At 42.9% G+C, this 19,919-nt stretch overlaps 1 protein-coding gene across 1 annotated transcript; it reads left to right on the top strand.

Moving 5' to 3' along the window:
- Window positions 1-8,887: 8,887 nt before the first annotated feature.
- LOC110510522 (synaptogyrin-3) lies at window positions 8,888-14,640 on the top strand. Its single transcript, XM_036972289.1, has 4 exons — window positions 8,888-9,175; window positions 10,625-10,859; window positions 10,958-11,103; window positions 11,498-14,640. Exons 1-4 carry the CDS (start codon window positions 9,074-9,076, stop codon window positions 11,708-11,710), a joined length of 696 nt encoding a protein of 231 aa, XP_036828184.1. The 5' UTR covers window positions 8,888-9,073; the 3' UTR covers window positions 11,711-14,640.
- The last annotated feature ends 5,279 nt before the right edge of the window (window positions 14,641-19,919 follow it).

The raw sequence follows: 19,919 nt of genomic DNA, 5'->3' as shown, positions 1-19,919 counted from the left end.
CCCATAATGACATCACAATACCCCATAATGACAAAAGTGAAAACAGGTTTTTAGAAATGTTATCAAATGTATTGAAAATGAAATACAGAAATATCTCATTTTACAAGTATTCACACCCCTGAGTCAGTACATGTTAGAATCATCTTTGGCATCGATTTACAGCTGTGTCTTTCTGGGTAAGCTTTGTGGGTAATTCTCTAAGAACTTTACACACTTGGATTGTACAATATTTGTAGTATGTTTTGGAATACTCCCAGTATCTGTTGGGAAGCAGACAACCAGGTTTTCCTCTGGGATTTTGTCTGTGCTTCACTCTATTCTGTTTATTTTTATCCTAAAAAACTCCCCTAGTCCTTGCCGATGACAAGCATACCCATAACATGATGCAGCCACCTCATCTTTGAAAATATGAAGTGTGTTACTCAGTGATGTTGTGTTGGATTTGCCCCAAACATAACACTTTGTATTCAGGACATAAAGTTAATTTCTTTGCCACATTTTTGAAGTTTTACGTTAGTGCCTTATTTGTTTGGAATATTTTTATTCTGTACAGGCGTCCTTCTTTTCACTCTGTTAATTGGGTTAGTATTGTGGAGTAACTACAATGTTGTTGATCCATCCTCGTTTTTCTCATATGATCACAGCCATTAAACTCTAACTGTTTTGCAGTCGCCATTGGCCCCATGGTGAAATCCCTGAGCAGTTTCCTTCCTCTCCGTTAACCGAGTTAGAAAGGACGCCTGTATCATTGTAGTGACTGGGTGTATTGATACACCATCCGAAGTGTAATTACTAACTTCACCATGATCAAAGGTTTGATTCTGTGTTTGAAATTCACTGCTCAACCGGAGGGACCTTACAGATAATTGTATGTGTGGGGTACAGAGATGAGGTAGTCATTCAAATTCAAAAATCATGTTATTATTGCACACAGACTGAGTCCATGTGACTTGTTAAGCACATTTCTACTCCTGAACTTATTTAGACCGTAACAAAGGGGTTTGATGTGTCACATGCAGCAAAATGCTGAACACCAACTATGTTAAGAAAAATACACCTTAAGTCAAATATAAGAAAGAAAAGTAACAAATAATTAAAGAACAGCAGTACAATAGCAAGGCTATATACAGGAGGTACCGGTACAGAGTCAATGTGGAGGCTGTATACAGGAGGTACCGGTACAGAGTCAATGTGGAGGCTGTATACAGGAGGTACCGATACAGAGTCAATGTGGAGGCTATATACAGGGTGTACCAGTACAGAGTCAATGTGGAGGCTATATACAGGGTGTACCAGTACAGAGTCAATGTGGAGGCAATATACAGGGGTTACCGGTACAGAGTCAATGTGGAGGCTATATACAGGGGGTACCGATACAGAGTCCATGTGGAGGCTATATACAGGGGGTACTGGTACAGAGTCAATGTGGAGGCAATATACAGGGGTTACCGGTACAGAGTCAATGTGGAGGCTATATACAGGGTGTACCAGTACAGAGTCAATGTGGAGGCTATATACAGGGGGTACCGATACAGAGTCAATGTGGAGGCTATATACAGGGGGTACCGGTACAGAGTCAATGTGGAGACTATATACAGGGGGTACCAGTACAGAGTCAATGTGGAGACTATATACAGGGTATTACGGTACAGAGTCAATGTGGAGGCTATATACAGGGGGTACCGGTACAGAGTCAATGTGGAGACTATATACAGGGGGTTACGGTACAGAGTCAATGTGGAGGCTATATACAGGGTATTACGGTACAGAGTCAATGTGGAGGCTATATACAGGGTATTACGGTACAGAGTCAATGTGGAGACTATATACAGGGGGTACCGGTACAGAGTCAATGTGGAGGCTATATACAGGGGGTACCGGTACAGAGTCAATGTGGAGGCTGTATACAGGAGGTACCGATACAGAGTCAATGTGGAGGCTGTATACAGGAGGTACCGATACAGAGTCCATGTGGAGGCTGTATACAGGGGGTACCGGTACAGAGTCAATGTGGAGGCTGTATACAGGAGGTACCGATACAGAGTCAATGTGGAGGCTGTATACAGGAGGTACCGATACAGAGTCAATGTGGAGGCTGTATACAGGAGGTACCGATACAGAGTCCATGTGGAGGCTGTTTACAGGAGGTACCGATACAGAGTCAATGTGGAGGCTGTATACAGGAGGTACCGATACAGAGTCAATGTGGAGGCTGTATACAGGAGGTACCGATACAGAGTCAATGTGGAGGCTGTATACAGGAGGTACCGATACAGAGTCCATGTGGAGGCTGTATACAGGAGGTACCAATACAGAGTCCATGTGGAGGCTATATACAGGGGGTACCGGTACAGAGTCCATGTGGAGGCTATATACAGGGGGTACCGGTACAGAGTCAATGTGGAGGCTATATACAGGGGGTACCGATACAGAGTCCATGTGGAGGCTGTATACAGGAGGTACCGATACAGAGTCAATGTGGAGGCTGTATACAGGAGGTACCGATACAGAGTCAATGTGGAGGCTGTATACAGGAGGTACCGATACAGAGTCAATGTGGAGGCTGTATACAGGGGGTACCGGTACAGAGTCAATGTGGAGGCTATATACAGGGGGTACCGGTACAGAGTCAATGTGGAGGCTATATACAGGGGGTACCGGTACAGAGTCAATGTGGAGGCTATATACAGGGGGTACCGATACAGAGTCCATGTGGAGGCTGTATACAGGAGGTACCGATACAGAGTCCATGTGGAGGCTATATACAGGGGGTACCGGTACAGAGTCCATGTGGAGGCTATATACAGGGGGTACCGGTACAGAGTCAATGTGGAGGCTATATACAGGGGGTACCGGTACAGAGTCAATGTGGAGGCTATATACAGGGGGTACCGGTACAGAGTCAATGTGGAGGCTATATACAGGGGGTACCGGTACAGAGTCAATGTGGAGGCTATATACAGGGGGTACCGGTACAGAGTCAATGTGGAGGCTATATACAGGGGGTACCGGTACAGAGTCAGTGTGGAGGCTATATACAGGAGGTACCGATACAGAGTCCATGTGGAGACTATATACAGGGGGTACTGATACAGAGTCAATGTGGAGGCTATATACAGGAGGTACCGATACAGAGTCCATGTGGAGGCTGTATACAGGAGGTACCGATACAGAGTCCATGTGGAGGCTGTATACAGGAGGTACTGATACAGAGTCCATGTTCGGGGGCACTGGTTAGTTGAGGTAATATATATACACTACCGGTCAACAGATTTAGAACACCTCATTCAAGGGTTTTTATTTATTTTTACATTGTAGAATAAACGTGAATTGACTACAGGACTATTGACATATGGAATCAAGTAGTGACCAAAAAAAGAGTTAAACAAATCAAAATATATTTCATATTTGAGATTCTTCAAATAGCAGCCCTTTGCTTTGATGACAGCTTTGCACACTCTTGGCATTCTCTCAACCAGCTTCATGAGGTAGTCATCTGGAATGCATTTCAATTAACAGGTGTGCTGCCTTAATTTATGGAATTTATTTCCTTAATACGTTTGAGCCAATCAGTTGTGTTGTGACATGGTAGGTGTGGTATACAGAAGATAGCCCTATTTAGTAAAATACCAAGTCCATATTATGGCAAGAACAGCTCAAATAAGCAAAGAGAAACAACAGTCCATTATTACTTTAAGACACGAAGGTCAGTTAATACGGAAAATTTCAAGAACTTTTAACGTTTCTTCAAGTGCAGTCGCAAAAACCGTCAAGCGCTGTGATGAAACTGGCTCTCATGAGGAGCGTCACAGGAATGGAAGACCCAGAGTTACCTCTGCTGGAGAGGATAAGTTCATTAGAGTTAACTGTCTCTCATGAGGACCGCCACAGGAATGGAAGACCCAGAGTTACCTCTGCTGCAGAGGATAAGTTCAGTAGAGTTAACTGGCTCTCATGAGGAGCGTCACAGGACAGGAAGACCCAGAGTTACCTCTGCTGCAGAGGATAAGTTCATTAGAGTTAACTGGCTCTCATGAGGACCGCCACAGGAAAGGAAGACCCAGAGTTACCTCTGCTGGAGAGGATAAGTCCATTAGAGTTAACTGGCTCTCATGAGGACCGCCACAGGAAAGGAAGACCCAGAGTTACCTTTGCTGGAGAGGATCAGTTCATTAGAGTTAACTGGCTCTCATGAGGACCACCACAGGAAAGGAAGACCCAGAGTTACCTCTGCTGCAGAGGATAAGTTAATTATAGTTACCAGCTTCAGAAATTGCAGCCCAAATAAATGCTTCACAGAATTCAAGTAACGGACACATCTCAACATCAACTGTTCAGAGGAGACTGTGAATCAGGCCTTCATGGTCAAATTGCTGCAAAGAAACCACTACTAAAGGACACCAATACGAAGAAGAGACTTGCTTGGGCCAAGAAACACGATCAATGGACATTGGACCACTAGATATTTGTCCTTTGGTCTGGAGTCCAAATTGGAGTGTATGATCTGTATGATCTATATAGTAGATGTTAGTGTATGATCTATATAGTGTATGATCTATATAGTAGATGTTAGTGTATGATCTATATAGTAGATGTTAGTGTATGATCTATATAGTGTATGATCTATATAGTAGATGTTAGTGTATGATCTATATAGTAGATGTTAGTGTATGATCTATATAGTGTATGATCTATGTAGTAGATGTTAGTGTATGATCTATATAGTAGATGTTAGTGTATGATCTATATAGTAGATGTTAGTATGTAATCTATATAGTAGATGCTAGTGTATGATCTATATAGTAGATGTTAGTGTGTGATCTATATAGTGTATGATCTATATAGTAGATGTTAGTGTATGATCTATATAGTAGATGTTAGTGTATGATCTATATAGTGTATGATCTATATAGTAGATGTTAGTGTATGATCTATATAGTGTATGATCTATATAGTAGATGTTAGTGTATGATCTATATAGTGTATGATCTATATAGTAGATGTTAGTGTATGATCTATATAGTGTATGATCTATATAGTAGATGTTAGTGTATGATCTATATAGTAGATGTTAGTGTATGATCTATATAGTAGATGTTAGTGTATGATCTATATAGTAGATGTTAGTGTATGATCTATATAGTAGATGTTAGTGTATGATCTATATAGTGTATGATCTATATAGTAGATGTTAATGTATGATCTATATAGTGTATGATCTATATAGTAGATGTTAGTGTATGATCTATATAGTAGATGTTAGTGTGTGATCTATATAGTGTATGATCTATATAGTAGATGTTAGTGTATGATCTATATAGTAGATGTTAGTGTATGATCTATATAGTGTATGATCTATATAGTAGATGTTAGTGTATGATCTATATAGTGTATGATCTATATAGTAGATGTTAGTGTATGATCTATATAGTAGATGTTAGTGTATGATCTATATAGTGTATGATCTATATAGTAGATGTTAGTGTATGATCTATATAGTGTATGATCTATATAGTAGATGTTAGTGTATGATCTATATAGTAGATGTTAGTGTATGATCTATATAGTGTATGATCTATATAGTAGATGTTAGTGTATGATCTATATAGTAGATGTTAGTGTATGATCTATATAGTGTATGATCTATATAGTAGATGTTAGTGTATGATCTATATAGTGTATGATCTATATAGTAGATGTTAGTGTATGATCTATATAGTAGATGTTAGTGTATGATCTATATAGTGTATGATCTATATAGTAGATGTTAGTGTATGATCTATATAGTAGATGTTAGTGTATGATCTATATAGTAGATGTTAGTGTATGATCTATATAGTGTATGATCTATATAGTAGATGTTAGTGTATGATCTATATAGTGTATGATCTATATAGTAGATGTTAGTGTATGATCTATATAGTAGATGTTAGTGTATGATCTATATAGTAGATGTTAGTGTATGATCTATATAGTGTATGATCTATATAGTAGATGTTAGTGTATGATCTATATAGTAGATGTTAGTATGTAATCTATATAGTAGATGTTAGTGTATGATCTATATAGTGTATGATCTATATAGTAGATGTTAGTGTGTGATCTATATAGTGTATGATCTATAGAGTAGATGTTAGTGTATGATCTATATAGTAGATGTTAGTGTATGATCTATATAGTAGATGTTAGTGTATGATCTATATAGTAGATGTTAGTGTATGATCTATATAGTGTATGATCTATATAGTAGATGTTAGTGTATGATCTATATAGTGTATGATCTATATAGTAGATGTTAGTGTATGATCTATATAGTGTATGATCTATATAGTAGATGTTAGTGTATGATCTATATAGTGTATGATCTATATAGTAGATGTTAGTGTATGATCTATATAGTGTATGATCTATATAGTAGATGTTAATGTATGATCTATATAGTGTATGATCTATATAGTAGATGTTAGTGTATGATCTATATAGTAGATGTTAGTGTATGATCTATATAGTGTATGATCTATATAGTAGATGTTAATGTATGATCTATATAGTGTATGATCTATATAGTAGATGTTAGTGTATGATCTATATAGTAGATGTTAGTGTGTGATCTATATAGTGTATGATCTGTATGATCTATATAGTAGATGTTAGTGTATGATCTATATAGTGTATGATCTATATAGTAGATGTTAGTGTATGATCTATATAGTGTATGATATATATATTGTAGATGTTAGTGTATGATCTATATAGTAGATGTTAGTGTATGATCTATATAGTGTATAATCTATATAGTAGATGTTAGTGTATGATCTATATAGTAGATGTTAGTGTATGATCTATATAGTAGATGTTAGTGTATGATCTATATAGTAGATGTTAGTGTATGATCTATATAGTGTATGATCTATATAGTAGATGTTATTGTATGATCTATATAGTAGATGTTAGTGTATGATCTATATAGTAGATGTTAGTGTATGATCTATATAGTGTATGATCTATATAGTAGATGTTAGTGTATGATCTATATAGTGTATGATCTATATAGTAGATGTTAGTGTATGATCTATATAGTGTATGATCTATATAGTAGATGTTAGTGTATGATCTATATAGTAGATGTTAGTGTATGATCTATATAGTAGATGTTAGTGTATGATCTATATAGTGTATGATCTATATAGTAGATGTTAGTGTATGATCTATATAGTGTATGATCTATATAGTAGATGTTAGTGTATGATCTATATAGTAGATGTTAGTGTATGATCTATATAGTAGATGTTAGTGTATGATCTATATAGTAGATGTTAGTGTATGATCTATATAGTAGATGTTAGTGTATGATCTATATAGTGTATGATCTATATAGTAGATGTTAGTGTATGATCTATATAGTGTATGATCTATATAGTAGATGTTAGTATATGATCTATTTTTTTTTACTGTTATTGAACAAACATTTTGAATGCCTGACCCTGCCCTATACACGTTGATGTCTGTCGTCTGGGCAATTATACCTGTCAGTCTGAGTCTCCCATCCACTGTGCCTCAACAGATGTGTAGTCAAGACCTCCTATAACTCCTCAACAGATGTGTAGTCTATGCCTCCTATACCTCCTCAACAGATGTGTAATCTAGACCTCCTATAGCTCCTCAACAGATGTGTAGTTGAGACCTCCTACCTCCTCAACAGATGTGTAGTCTAGACCTCCTATAACTCCTCAACAGATGTGTAGTCTAGACCTATAACTCCTCAACAGATGTGTAGTCGAGACCTCCTACCTCCTCAACAGATGTGTAGTCTAGACCTCCTATAAATCCTCAACAGATGTGTAGTCTAGACCTCCTATAACTCCTCAACAGATGTGTAGTCGAGACCTCCTATAACTCCTCAACAGATGTGTAGTCTAGACCTCCTATAACTCCTCAACAGATGTGTAGTCGAGACCTCCTATAACTCCTCAACAGATGTGTAGTCTAGACCTCCTATAGCTCAACAGATGTGTAGTCGAGACCTCCTATAACTCCTCAACAGATGTGTAGTCTAGACCTCCTATAACTCCTCAACAGATGTGTAGTCGAGACCTCCTATAGCTCCTCAACAGATGTGTAGTCTAGACCTCCTTTCTCCTATAGCTCCTCAACAGATGTGTAGTCTAGACCTCCTATAGCTCCTCAACAGATGTGTAGTCTTGACCTCCTATAGCTCCTCAACAGATGTGTAGTCTAGACCTCCTTCGTCCTATACCTCCTCAACAGATGTGTAGTCTAGACCTCCTATAGCTCCTCAACAGATGTGTAGTCTAGACCTCCTATAGCTCCTCAACAGATGTGTAGTCTTGACCTCCTATAGCTCCTCAACAGATGTGTAGTCTAGACCTCCTTCGTCCTATACCTCCTCAACAGATGTGTAGTCTAGACCTCCTATAGCTCCTCAACAGATGTGTAGTCTAGACCTCCTATAGCTCCTCAACAGATGTGTAGTCTAGACCTCCTATAGCTCCTCAACAGATGTGTAGTCTAGACCTCCTATAACACCTCAACAGATGTGTAGTCTAGACCTCCTATAGCTCCTCAACAGATGTGTAATCTAGACCTCCTATAGCTCCTCAACAGATGTGTAATCTAGACATCCTATAACTCCTCAACAGATGTTTAGTCGAGACCTCCTACCTCCTATAGCTCTTCAACAGATGTGTAGTCTAGACCTCCTATAACTCATCAACAGATGTGTAGTCTAGACCTCCTATAACTCCTCAACAGATGTTTAGTCTAGACCTCCTATAACTCCTCAACAGATGTGTAGTCTAGACCTCCTATAACTCCTCAACAGATGAGTAGTCTAGACCTCCTACCTCCTCAACAGTAGATGCTACTGCTGTTTTCATGCCACAGCAGCCCTGTGCGTGTTCCCGCTCCGTCGAGCACGCCCCCGCCCAGTAGCAGCGTGCACATCGTGTGCGCGCAGGACCCTTCCCTAGACTACAAGACAGTACCAAACCCAGCCTGGAGCCTGACGCAGGGTAGCGCACCCAGAGAACAGAGAGAGAGAGAGAGAGAGAAGATGGACGGAGTGGGATCGTTCGGAGCGGGCCTGGCGGGTGCTGCCTTCGACCCGGTTTCCTTCATCAAGCAGCCGACCACCATCCTCAGGGTCTTGTCCTGGGTAAGAGACCGACAGATAACGGGGTCTGTCGCGGCGTCCTCCCTCGGCCTGCCGCTCGGTGGCGAGTGATCGCTCCGTAGAGCGCCGCAGATAAGAGCCTGGAAACGGCAGTAGGCTTATAGATGGACGGGGTCCAGGGGAGAGGAGGCTGTCGAAGAACGGTCCATCCTGTTCAGATACACGGATATGTACCATGTTTTAGAACCTCCGGTCGTTTTATAACACAGATTTGTAAAGAATGTCAAAAAATGAATGTGGCCTTAAAATGTATTGAATTTGGTAACTAGACTGTTGCGTTGAGAGAAACGTATCTGTGTGATGTCTATCACTATATCATAGTGTTATTATTATATCCCGTGTGTGTATATAGGCTGTGGGTTTGTGATATGGATCATTCCACCGCCACTCCTCGGGAGGGGGCCGTATAGTGGCGTCGCATCCTCGCTCTCTCTATTCGCCAGTGTGGATCATTCTCCATGTGTTAATACCCCGGGTGGTTTGTCGTTATAGTGACCGGATAGTTCTACTACATAGTGACGATATATACACATGTGTTAATACCCCGGGTGGTTTGTCGTTATAGTGACCGGATAGTTCTACTACAGAGGATATATACACATGTGTTAATACCCCGGGTGGTTTGTCGTTATAGTGACCGGATAGTTCTACTACAGAGGATATATACACATGTGTTAATACCCCGGGTGGTTTGTCGTTATAGTGACCGGATAGTTCTACTACAGAGTGACGATATATACACACGTGTTAATACCCCGGGTGGTTTGTCGTTATAGTGACCGGATAGTTCTACTACAGAGGATATATACACATGTGTTAATACCCCGGGTGGTTTGTCGTTATAGTGACCGGATAGTTCTACTACAGAGGATATATACACATGTGCGATCTACAGCGCCTTGGAAAAGGATTTGTCCCCTTTCTGATTTTCTCTATTTGTGAATATTTTTTAAACTGAACGTTATCAGGTGTTCAACCAAAACCTAATATTAGATAAAGGGGAACCTGCGTTTACAAATAACAAATAAATGTTATATGTATTTTATTTAATTAATACATTAAATAAGTCTGCACTTTTGGTCCACACAGGTGTACCCCCAACCCCGTCCCTCTTCTCCCTCCCCTCTCCTCTCCTCTTCAGGTATTCTCCCTGGTGGTGTTTGCCTCTATAGTGAACGAGGGCTATGTGAACCAGGGTAGTGAACGTCTCTTCTCCCCCTCCCCTCCCCTCTCCTCTCCTCTTCAGGTATTCTCCCTGGTGGTGTTTGCCTCTATAGTGAACGAGGGCTATGTGAACCTGGGTAGTGAACGTCTCTTCTCCCCCTCCCCTCTCCTCCCCTGGTATTCTCCCTGGTGGTGTTTGCCTCTATAGTGAACGAGGGCTATGTGAACCTGGGTAGTGAATGTCTCTTCTCCCCCTCTCCTCTTCAGGTATTCTCCCTGGTGGTGTTTGCCTCTATAGTGAACGAGGGGTATGTGAACCTGGGTAGTGAACGTCTCCACTGTGTGTTCAATAAGAACGCTGATGCGTGTAACTACGGAGTGTTCTGTGGTCTGGTGGGCTTGTTGCTGTGCTCCTTCTTCTTCCTGTTGGATGTGAAGTTTCAACAGATCAGCTCTATTAAGGACAGGAAGAAGGCTGTGATGCTGGAGGTCGGGGTTTCAGGTAGGCTAAAACACACAGACGGACACTCTTTATTTCAATGTGTATGCTGTGATTGGTTGGCTGTCCTCTGACTGTGTGCTGTGATTGGTGGTTTTCAGGTTTCTGGACGTTCCTGTGGTTTGTGAGTTTCTGTTTCCTGGCCAATCAGTGGTCTAGGACCGCCCCTGAGGACCTGCCACTCAACCAGGGGGCTGACGCAGCCAGGGCCTCTATCGCCTTCTCATTCTTCTCCATCCTCACCTGGGTACACACACACACACACACACACACTCACACTCACTCACTCACTCACACACACACACACACCCCCTATAGCTGCTCCAGGGGCACTGCACTGTGGCATTGTACTTCTCATTCTTCTGCTCCTCCTCTCCTTCTCCTCCTACTCCTCTTCCTTCTCCTCTTAATTATTCTGCTCCTACTCTCCTTCTCCTCCTACTCTTCCTTCTCCTCATACTCTTCCTTCTCCTCTTCATTGTTCTGCTCCTCCTCTCCTCCTCCTACTCCGCTTCCTTCTCCTCCTCCTCTTCATTCTTCTTCTCCTTCTCTTCCTTCTCCTTCTCCTCCTCCTCCCCATTCTTCTCCTCTTCCTTCTCCTCCTCATTCTTCTTCTCTCCTTGTTCTTCATCTCCCTCCAGGCTGGTCTGACTGTGCGTGCAGTCCAGAAATATCTCCTGGGAACAGACATGACCCTCTTCACCACCGACCATCTGGACGGAGTCGCCCCGGTAACACCATACCCCCCCACCACCACCGGGGGCACCATCGAGCCCAGCGACAACTACCAGAGCCCCCCGTTCACAGAGGGGCTGGAAGCCCCTGCCCCCACATACCAGGTCCCCATATACTAGTCCCTCTCTGTCCCCACATACCAGGACCCCATATACTAGTCCCTCCCTGTCCCCACATACCAGGTCCCCATATACTAGTCCCTCCCTAGTCCCCACCTCCCTGTCCCCCTAGTCCCTCCCTGTCCCCATATACCAGGTCCTATCCACTAGAGAACATAGTGCTGGAAGCGCTGAAGGGGACCTAGTTACATGTACAGTCCCTCCATGGTAATGTTTTTAAGGGGATGTTCTGTTCTTGGGTTCGGTGTTATCTGCATGTTCTGTAAGACTGACTAAGTGCCAAACTGTCTTGTGTGTCTGACAGTGACTGTAGATAGTAACTTTCACCACTATGATGTTAACGTGACCAAGTGCAATATCTCCCTCCACCCAGTAGCCACTCTGCCGACCAGTCATACACTATTCCCTATGTAGTGCATTAATGATGGCCAGCTGAGCCTTTACCACCAGTGCACTTTGTAAGGTAATAGTGGTTTCAGATGCGCCCTAAACTAATGTGTGCAAACATCACAGAAGATTCTGACTTGTTTATGTTTACATTCTAGAAGTGGTTTGTTTACGTTCTAGAAGTGGTTTGATTACATTTAGAAGCTATTTATTTACGTTCTAGAAGCTGTTTGTTTACGTTCTAGAAGTGGTTCGTTTACATTTAGAAGCTGTTTATTTATGTTCTAGAAGCTGTTTGTTTACGTTCTAGAATCTTTTTATGTTTATTTTCTAGAAACTGTTTGTTTACATTCTAGAAGCTGTTTGTTTACATTCTAGAAGCTGTTTTTACATTCTAGAATACTTTTATGTTTCTTTTCTAGAAGCTGTTTGTCATTCTGGAAGCTGCCAAACTGCCCTGCTAGTTGTCTTCCTTCACAGAGCATCAGTCAGTCAGCTACCCAGAGATAAACTAGACATACCATGATGGCTCTTTATTACTGTATATACCCTGGGTCTGGGTCTCTCTAAATCTGCTCTGTGGAATACAACCGTGCCCATTGTTACCATGGTGACAACACACCCACACACACTCACTAGTGAACCTCACTGCCCAGTGTGTGTGTCTGGTGTGTGTGTGTGTGGTATTTGTTGTTTCAGGTCTGAAGAAAAAGAAAGACAAGTAAAGCGTTCTTCTGTTGGTGGTGTTCCGGAACAGAGGTGTTCCGGAACAGAGGTGTTCCGGAACAGTCTGTCTCACCATCTTGTACAGTGTCTCTAGGTGAAGCCTAGACATTACATGTCACTGTCTGTATTGACAGTCATATTACATATTATATTACAATTCAAGAGGTTTTGTGTTTGTTGATATAACAGTCAACAGATGAATATAATGCTGAACATAACTGACCTCCAGAAAGCCTCGTCTGTGGTGCCATCTGCTCCTTGTAACACTAGCGGTGTAACAGCGCCCTCTAGCTGCCGAGGGACTCGAGCTTTTAAAGGCCCAATGCTGCAGCTATTTTTTATCTGAATATCAAATCATTTCTGACGAATTAGTACATTTCTGTGATTCCTTTTGACCATTTTAATTGAAAACAAACAAAAAAATAGCTTCTTAGCAAAGAGTAATATCTCAAGCAATAATTTTGCTAGGACTGTCGGAGTGCTGAGGTGGAAACTAGCTGTTATTGTCAGAGAGATTTCAAACTCTCTTATTGGTCTATTAACGAATTAACCGCCTGGTGACGTCACCAGGCAGGCCAAAACTCCATCCCACCAAAACAGACTGAAATTTCAGACGGTCTTTTCAAACAGCTCTTCAACTAAAACGGCGTTATGAATTTCACAGTATTATTCCAACATCATAGCGTGGAAATATATCAAACACAGGAACGTTTTTGACTGCCTTGGGCCTTTAAAATAAGTTTAAAAGTGATGAATGTAATATTGTGTGGGCAAAATGTTCTGTTGAATTCTGTGTAATTGTGAATTTTGATTTAAAGAGCCGTTTGTTTTGATTTTAAAATTCATTTGATCTGAATTGATATGGAAAAACGTTGATTTACCCCTAAAAAAAACCCTGAAAGGTTGAATAAATTGACTTACACATAGGACCTACAGTATAATGAACGGAGTTCTATGTTCAGATAAAGAGGATTTTCAGTATGTAGATCAGGGACGGGCAACTCAAGGATGGCCAATATACAGTACCAGTCAAAAGGTTGGACACACCCACTCATTCCAGGGTTTTTATTTATTTGTAATACTATTTTCTACATTGTAGAATAATAGTGAAGACATCAAAACGATTAAATACTCCCTATTAATGTAGAATGTCCTCTGGGTCTAATAGACCTATTAAGGATTAATCGTATAACTTTTCAAATGTATTCCCTTTTAAATGTGGCGTAAACACAACCAGTCATGTTTTCAGCTGATTGTCAAACAATCACTTCCCTAAAAGGTGCTCCTGTTGGCTTGCCGCGCATGTTTGTCCACTGTGCGCCGGTCGTTTGATGAATGGAAAGAGATCTGTTACAAAATAAACGAGAAGTGTAATGACATTCAGTGATTGTCGATGGTAACCATTAGGCTTGTAGTCTGAATTGATGCGTCCGCTGCTGTAAGAGCGCGTCTGTCTCTCTGCCTTGGTAGACATGTTGTCGAACGCAATTTGGAGGGAATACTGCCCGTTTTAATGTCAATTCGCTCATTTTCATGCAGCTGACATGCGGTAATGCTAATCCTTAAGAGTTTGAGTTTAGTGCGTCAATCTCTGTAACATAATACAAAAATCCCCATCTAAATGTGTCAGTTTAAAGATAGAGATGGTTATTTTTGCCTGGGCTCAATGCACCGCATCCTCCTGTCGGGATTCCGCATCAGCGGGGGAAGGTGGCCGAGCTAAAGCAGTGTTTGACAGAACATGAGACATCCCGAAAATCAGAGAACCGTTTGGGCTTCTCCGTTTAGCTCTACGAACCCCACAAGTGTCAGGACTCCTCTGAGGGTCACCAGGTACCGGTACAAAAACAATCAATACATGGAAGTATGTAGGTAGTTTTGTTAAATATGTCCAAAAAACGACAATATTTCCTGATCTTATATCTCCTAGATATACAGAACCAATCAAACGTTTGGACACACCTACTCATTCAATTATGTTTTATTTTTTTAAACTGTTTTCTACATTGTAGAATAATAGTGATGTCAACTATGAAACAACACATGGAATCAAGTAGTAACCAAGAAAGTGTTAAACAAATCAAAATATATTTTAAATTTGAGATTCTTCAAAGTAGCCACCCTTTGCCTTGATGACAGCTTTGCACACTCTTGGCATTCTCTCAACCAGCTTCACCTGGAATGCTTTTCCAACATTCTTGAAGGAGTTCCCACATACGCTGAGCACTTGTTGGCTGCTTTTCCGTCACCGATCCAACTCATCCCAAACCATCTCAATTGGGATGAGGTCAGGTGATTGCGGAGGCCAGGTCATCTGATGCAGCACTTCATCACTCTCCTTCATCAAATTGCCCTTACCCAGCCTGGAGGTGTGTTGGGTCATTGTCCTGTTGAAAAATCAATGATAGTCCCACTAAGCCCAAACCAGATGGGATGGCGTATCGCTGCAGAATGCTGTGGTAGCCATGCTGGTTAAGTGTGCCTTAAATAAATCACAGACAGTGTCACCAGCATTTCAGTTGAATACATTCAGTGGGACAACTGACCCTTTCCCAAAGCACCCCTACACCATCTCCTCCTCCATGCTTCGCGGTGGGAACCACACATGCAGAGATCATCCTTTCACCTACTCTGCATCTCACAAAGACACGGTTGGAACCAAAGATCTCAAATTTGGACTCACCAGATCAAAAGGACATATTTCCACCGGTCTAATGTCCATTGCTTATGTTTCTTGGCCCAAGCAAGTCTCTTCTTATTGGTGTCATTTAGTAGTGGTTTCTTTGCAGCAATTCAACCATGAAGGAAGGCTTGATTCACGCAGTCTCCTCTGAACAGTTGATGTTGAGATGTGTCTGTTACTTGAATTCTGTGAAGCATTTATTTGGGCTGCAATCTGAAGTGAGGTTACCTGTAATCTCTTTGCTTCTTGCCATAATGTGGACTTGGTCTTTTACCAAATAGGGCCAACTTCTGTATACCACCCCTACTGTGTCACAACACAACTGATTGGCTCAAACGCATTAAGAAGGAAAGAAACTTCACAAATGAACTTTTAACAAGGCACAACTGTTAATTGAAAAACATTCCAGGTGACTACCTCATGAAGCTGGTTGAGAGAATGCCAAGAGTGTGCAAAGCTGCCATAAAGGCAAATATATTATGATTTATTTAACACTTTTTTGGTTACTGCATGATTCCATATGTGTTATTTCATCATTTTGATGTCTTCACTATTATGCTACAATGTAGAAAATAGTAAAAATAAAGACAAGCCCTGGAATGAGTAGGTGTGTCCAAACTTTTGACCGGTACTGTAGGACAGACACTTCAAAAACCTTGTTTCGTATCATTTCTTGTTTTGCCATTGCTGAATGTGTTATTCAATGTGTTTCTATAGGTCATTAGTAGTAATAATAAATATTAAAGGCCAAATTCAATATTTGAAATGGCTCCATACGGAACACAGTTACTTACTCTACACATCACAGCAGCGTGTCTGTTCTATATCCTATAATTCTATGTTGTGTTGATGTTCTCAGTACTCTAGTCTGAGTGATAGAGGGGTCAGGAGACAGGGAGGAGGGGTCTGGAGACAGGGAGGAGGGGTCTGGAGACAGGGAGGAGGGGTCAGGAAACAGGGAGGAGGGGTCAGGAAACAGGGAGGAGGGGTCTGGAAACAGGGAGGAGGTGTCAGGAGACAGGGAGGAGGGTTCTGGAAACAGGGAGGAGGGGTCAGGAAACAGGGAGGAGGGGTCAGGAAACAGGGAGGAGGGGTCTGGAAACAGGGAGGAGGTGTCAGGAGACAGGGAGGAGGGGTCTGGAAACAGAGAGGAGGGGTCAGGAAACAGGGAGGAGGTGTCAGGAGACAGGGAGGAGGGGTCTGGAAACAGGGAGGAGGGGTCAGGAAACAGGGAGGAGGGGTCTGGAGAAAGGGAGGAGGGGTCTGGAGACAGGGAGGAGGGGTCTGGTCTGTAGAATAAGGAATCATTTCAGATCAACTCATTTCTGTCCTGTTGATCCTCCCAAACACACTCTGCCTGTGTGTGTGTGTGTGTGTGTGTGTGTGTGTGTGTGTGTGTGTCTACTCCAGTGCTGTTGGTAGTAAAGTATCTCAGTGTGTATTATAGAAGTGGTCGTAAAGCCGTCTGTAGTGCTTCAGTATTATAATAACTCTGTTGGAAATGGACCAATCACATGTGATCTGACCCTGGTTGTTGTTTTTAAAGGTGTAGCACCTCAATGTGCCCCCCATTACGTACAGAGGTCCTTCCATTGTTCTCCTCTCTGAATGTCTGACTGCTGTCAGATCACCTCACTGAAATAAAGCAGAACATTTTTCATGACTGGTCTCTGTTGTGTTACTTCTATAAAAAAGGTCCCCCCATCTTTTGTGTTACGTCTATAAAGGTCCCCCTTCTGTTGTGTTATGTCTATAAAGGTCCCCCTTCTGTTGTGTTACGTCCATAAAGGTCCCCCTTCTGTTGTGTTACGTCCATAAAGGTCCCCCCTTCTGTTGTGTTACGTCCATTAAGGTCCCCCCTTCTGTTGTGTTACGTCCATAAAGGTCCCCCTTCTGTTCTGTTACGTCCATTAAGGCCCCCCTTCTGTTGTGTTACGTCCATTAAGGCCCCCCTTCTGTTGTGTTACGTCCATTAAGGCCCCCCTTCTGTTGTGTTACGTCCATTAAGGCCCCCCTTCTGTTGTGTTACGTCCATAATGGTCCCTCCCCCCTTCTGTTGTGTTACGTCTATAAAGGTCCCCCCTTCTGTTGTGTTACGTCCATTAAGGCCCCCCTTCTGTTGTGTTACGTCCATTAAGGCCCCCCTTCTGTTGTGTTACGTCCATTAAAGAAATGTACGTAAATATTCAGACCCTTTGTTTTGAGACTCAAAATTGAGGTCAGGTGCTTCCTGTTTCCATTGATCATCCTTGAGATGTTTCTACAACTTGATTGGAGTCCACCTGTGATAAATTCAATTGATTGGACATGATTTGGAAAGGCACACACCTGTCTATATAAGGTCCCACAGAGTATGTCAGAGAAAAAACCAAGCCATGAGGTTGAAGGAATTGTCCGTAGAGCTCCGAGACAGGATAGTCTTGAGGAACAGATCTGGGGAAGGGAACCACCAAAACATTTCTGCGATATTGATGGTCCCCAAGAACACAGTGGCCTCCATCATTCTGAAATGGAAGAAGTTTGGAACCACCAAGACTCTTCCTGGAACTGGCCGCCCGGCCAACTGAGCAATCGGGGGAGAAGGACCTTGGTCAGGGAGGTGACCAAGAACCCGATGGTCACTCTGAAAGAGCTCCAGAGATTGTCTGTGGAGATGGGAGAAACTTCCAGAAGGATAACCATCCCTGCAGAACTTCACGAATCAGAAGCCTCTCCACTAGGGTAGGGGACAACAGTATGGTGTAGACAGACTAGGACCTCCTCTAACACTAGGGTAGGGGACAGACTAGGATCTCCTCTAACACTAGGGTAGGAGACAGACTAGGACCTCCTCTAACACTAGGGTAGGAGACAGACTAGGACCTCCTCTAACACTAGGGTAGGGGACAGCAGTATGGAGGAGACAGACTAGGACCTCCTCTAACACTAGGGTAGGAGACAGACTAGGACCTCCTCTAACACTAGGGTAGGGGACAGACTAGGACCTCCTCTAACACTAGGGTAGGGGACAGACTAGGACCTCCTCTAACACTAGGGTAGGGGACAGACTAGGACCTCCTCTAACACTAGGGTAGGGGACAGACTAGGACCTCCTCTAACACTAGGGTAGGGGACAGACTAGGACCTCCTAACACTAGGGTAGGGGAGACAGACTAGGACCTCCTCTAACACTAGGGTAGGGGAGACAGACTAGGACCTCCTCTAACACTAGGGTAGGAGACAGACTAGGACCTCCTCTAACACTAGGGTAGGGGACAGACTAGGACCTCCTCTAACACTAGGGTAGGGGACAGACTAGGACCTCCTCTAACACTAGGGTAGGAGACAGACTAGGACCTCCTCTAACACTAGGGTAGGGGACAGACTAGGACCTCCTCTAACACTAGGGTAGGGGACAGACTAGGACCTCCTCTAACACTAGGGTAGGGGACAGACTAGGACATCCTCTAACACTAGGGTAGGGGACAGACTAGGACCTCCTCTAACACTAGGGTAGGGGACAGACTAGGACCTCCTCTAACACTAGGGTAGGGGACAGACTAGGACCTCCTCTAACACTAGGGTAGGAGACAGACTAGGACCTCCTCTAACACTAGGGTAGGAGACAGACTAGGATCTCCTCTAACACTAGGGTAGGGGACAGACTAGGACCTCCTCTAACACTAGGGTAGGAGACAGACTAGGACCTCCTCTAACACTAGGGTAGGAGACAGACTAGGACCTCCTCTAACACTAGGGTAGGAGACAGACTAGGACCTCCTCTAACACTAGGGTAGGAGACAGACTAGGACCTCCTCTAACACTAGGGTAGGAGACAGACTAGGACCTCCTCTAACACTAGGGTAGGAGACAGACTAGGATCTCCTCTAACACTAGGGTAGGGGACAGACTAGGACCTCCTCTAACACTAGGGTAGGAGACAGACTAGGACCTCCTCTAACACTAGGGTAGGAGACAGACTAGGACCTCCTCTAACACTAGGGTAGGAGACAGACTAGGACCTCCTCTAACACTAGGGTAGGAGACAGACTAGGACCTCCTCTAACACTAGGGTAGGAGACAGACTAGGACCTCCTCTAACACTAGGGTAGGAGACAGACTAGGACCTCCTCTAACACTAGGGTAGGAGACAGACTAGGACCTCCTCTAACACTAGGGTAGGGGACAGACTAGGACCTCCTCTAACACTAGGGTAGGAGACAGACTAGGACCTCCTCTAACACTAGGGTAGGGGACAGACTAGGACCTCCTCTAACACTAAGGTAGGGGACAGCAGTATGGAGGAGACAGACTAGGACCTCCTCTAACACTAGGGTAGGGGACAGACTAGGACCTCCTCTAACACTAGGGTAGGGGACAGCAGTATGGAGGAGACAGACTAGGACCTCCTCTAACACTAGGGTACGAGACAGA

This window comes from Oncorhynchus mykiss, unplaced genomic scaffold, assembly GCF_013265735.2.
Source record: "Oncorhynchus mykiss isolate Arlee unplaced genomic scaffold, USDA_OmykA_1.1 un_scaffold_130, whole genome shotgun sequence".
In the NCBI taxonomy this organism is placed as follows: domain Eukaryota; kingdom Metazoa; phylum Chordata; class Actinopteri; order Salmoniformes; family Salmonidae; genus Oncorhynchus; species Oncorhynchus mykiss.
This window is presented reverse-complemented; position numbering and strand designations above follow the sequence as displayed.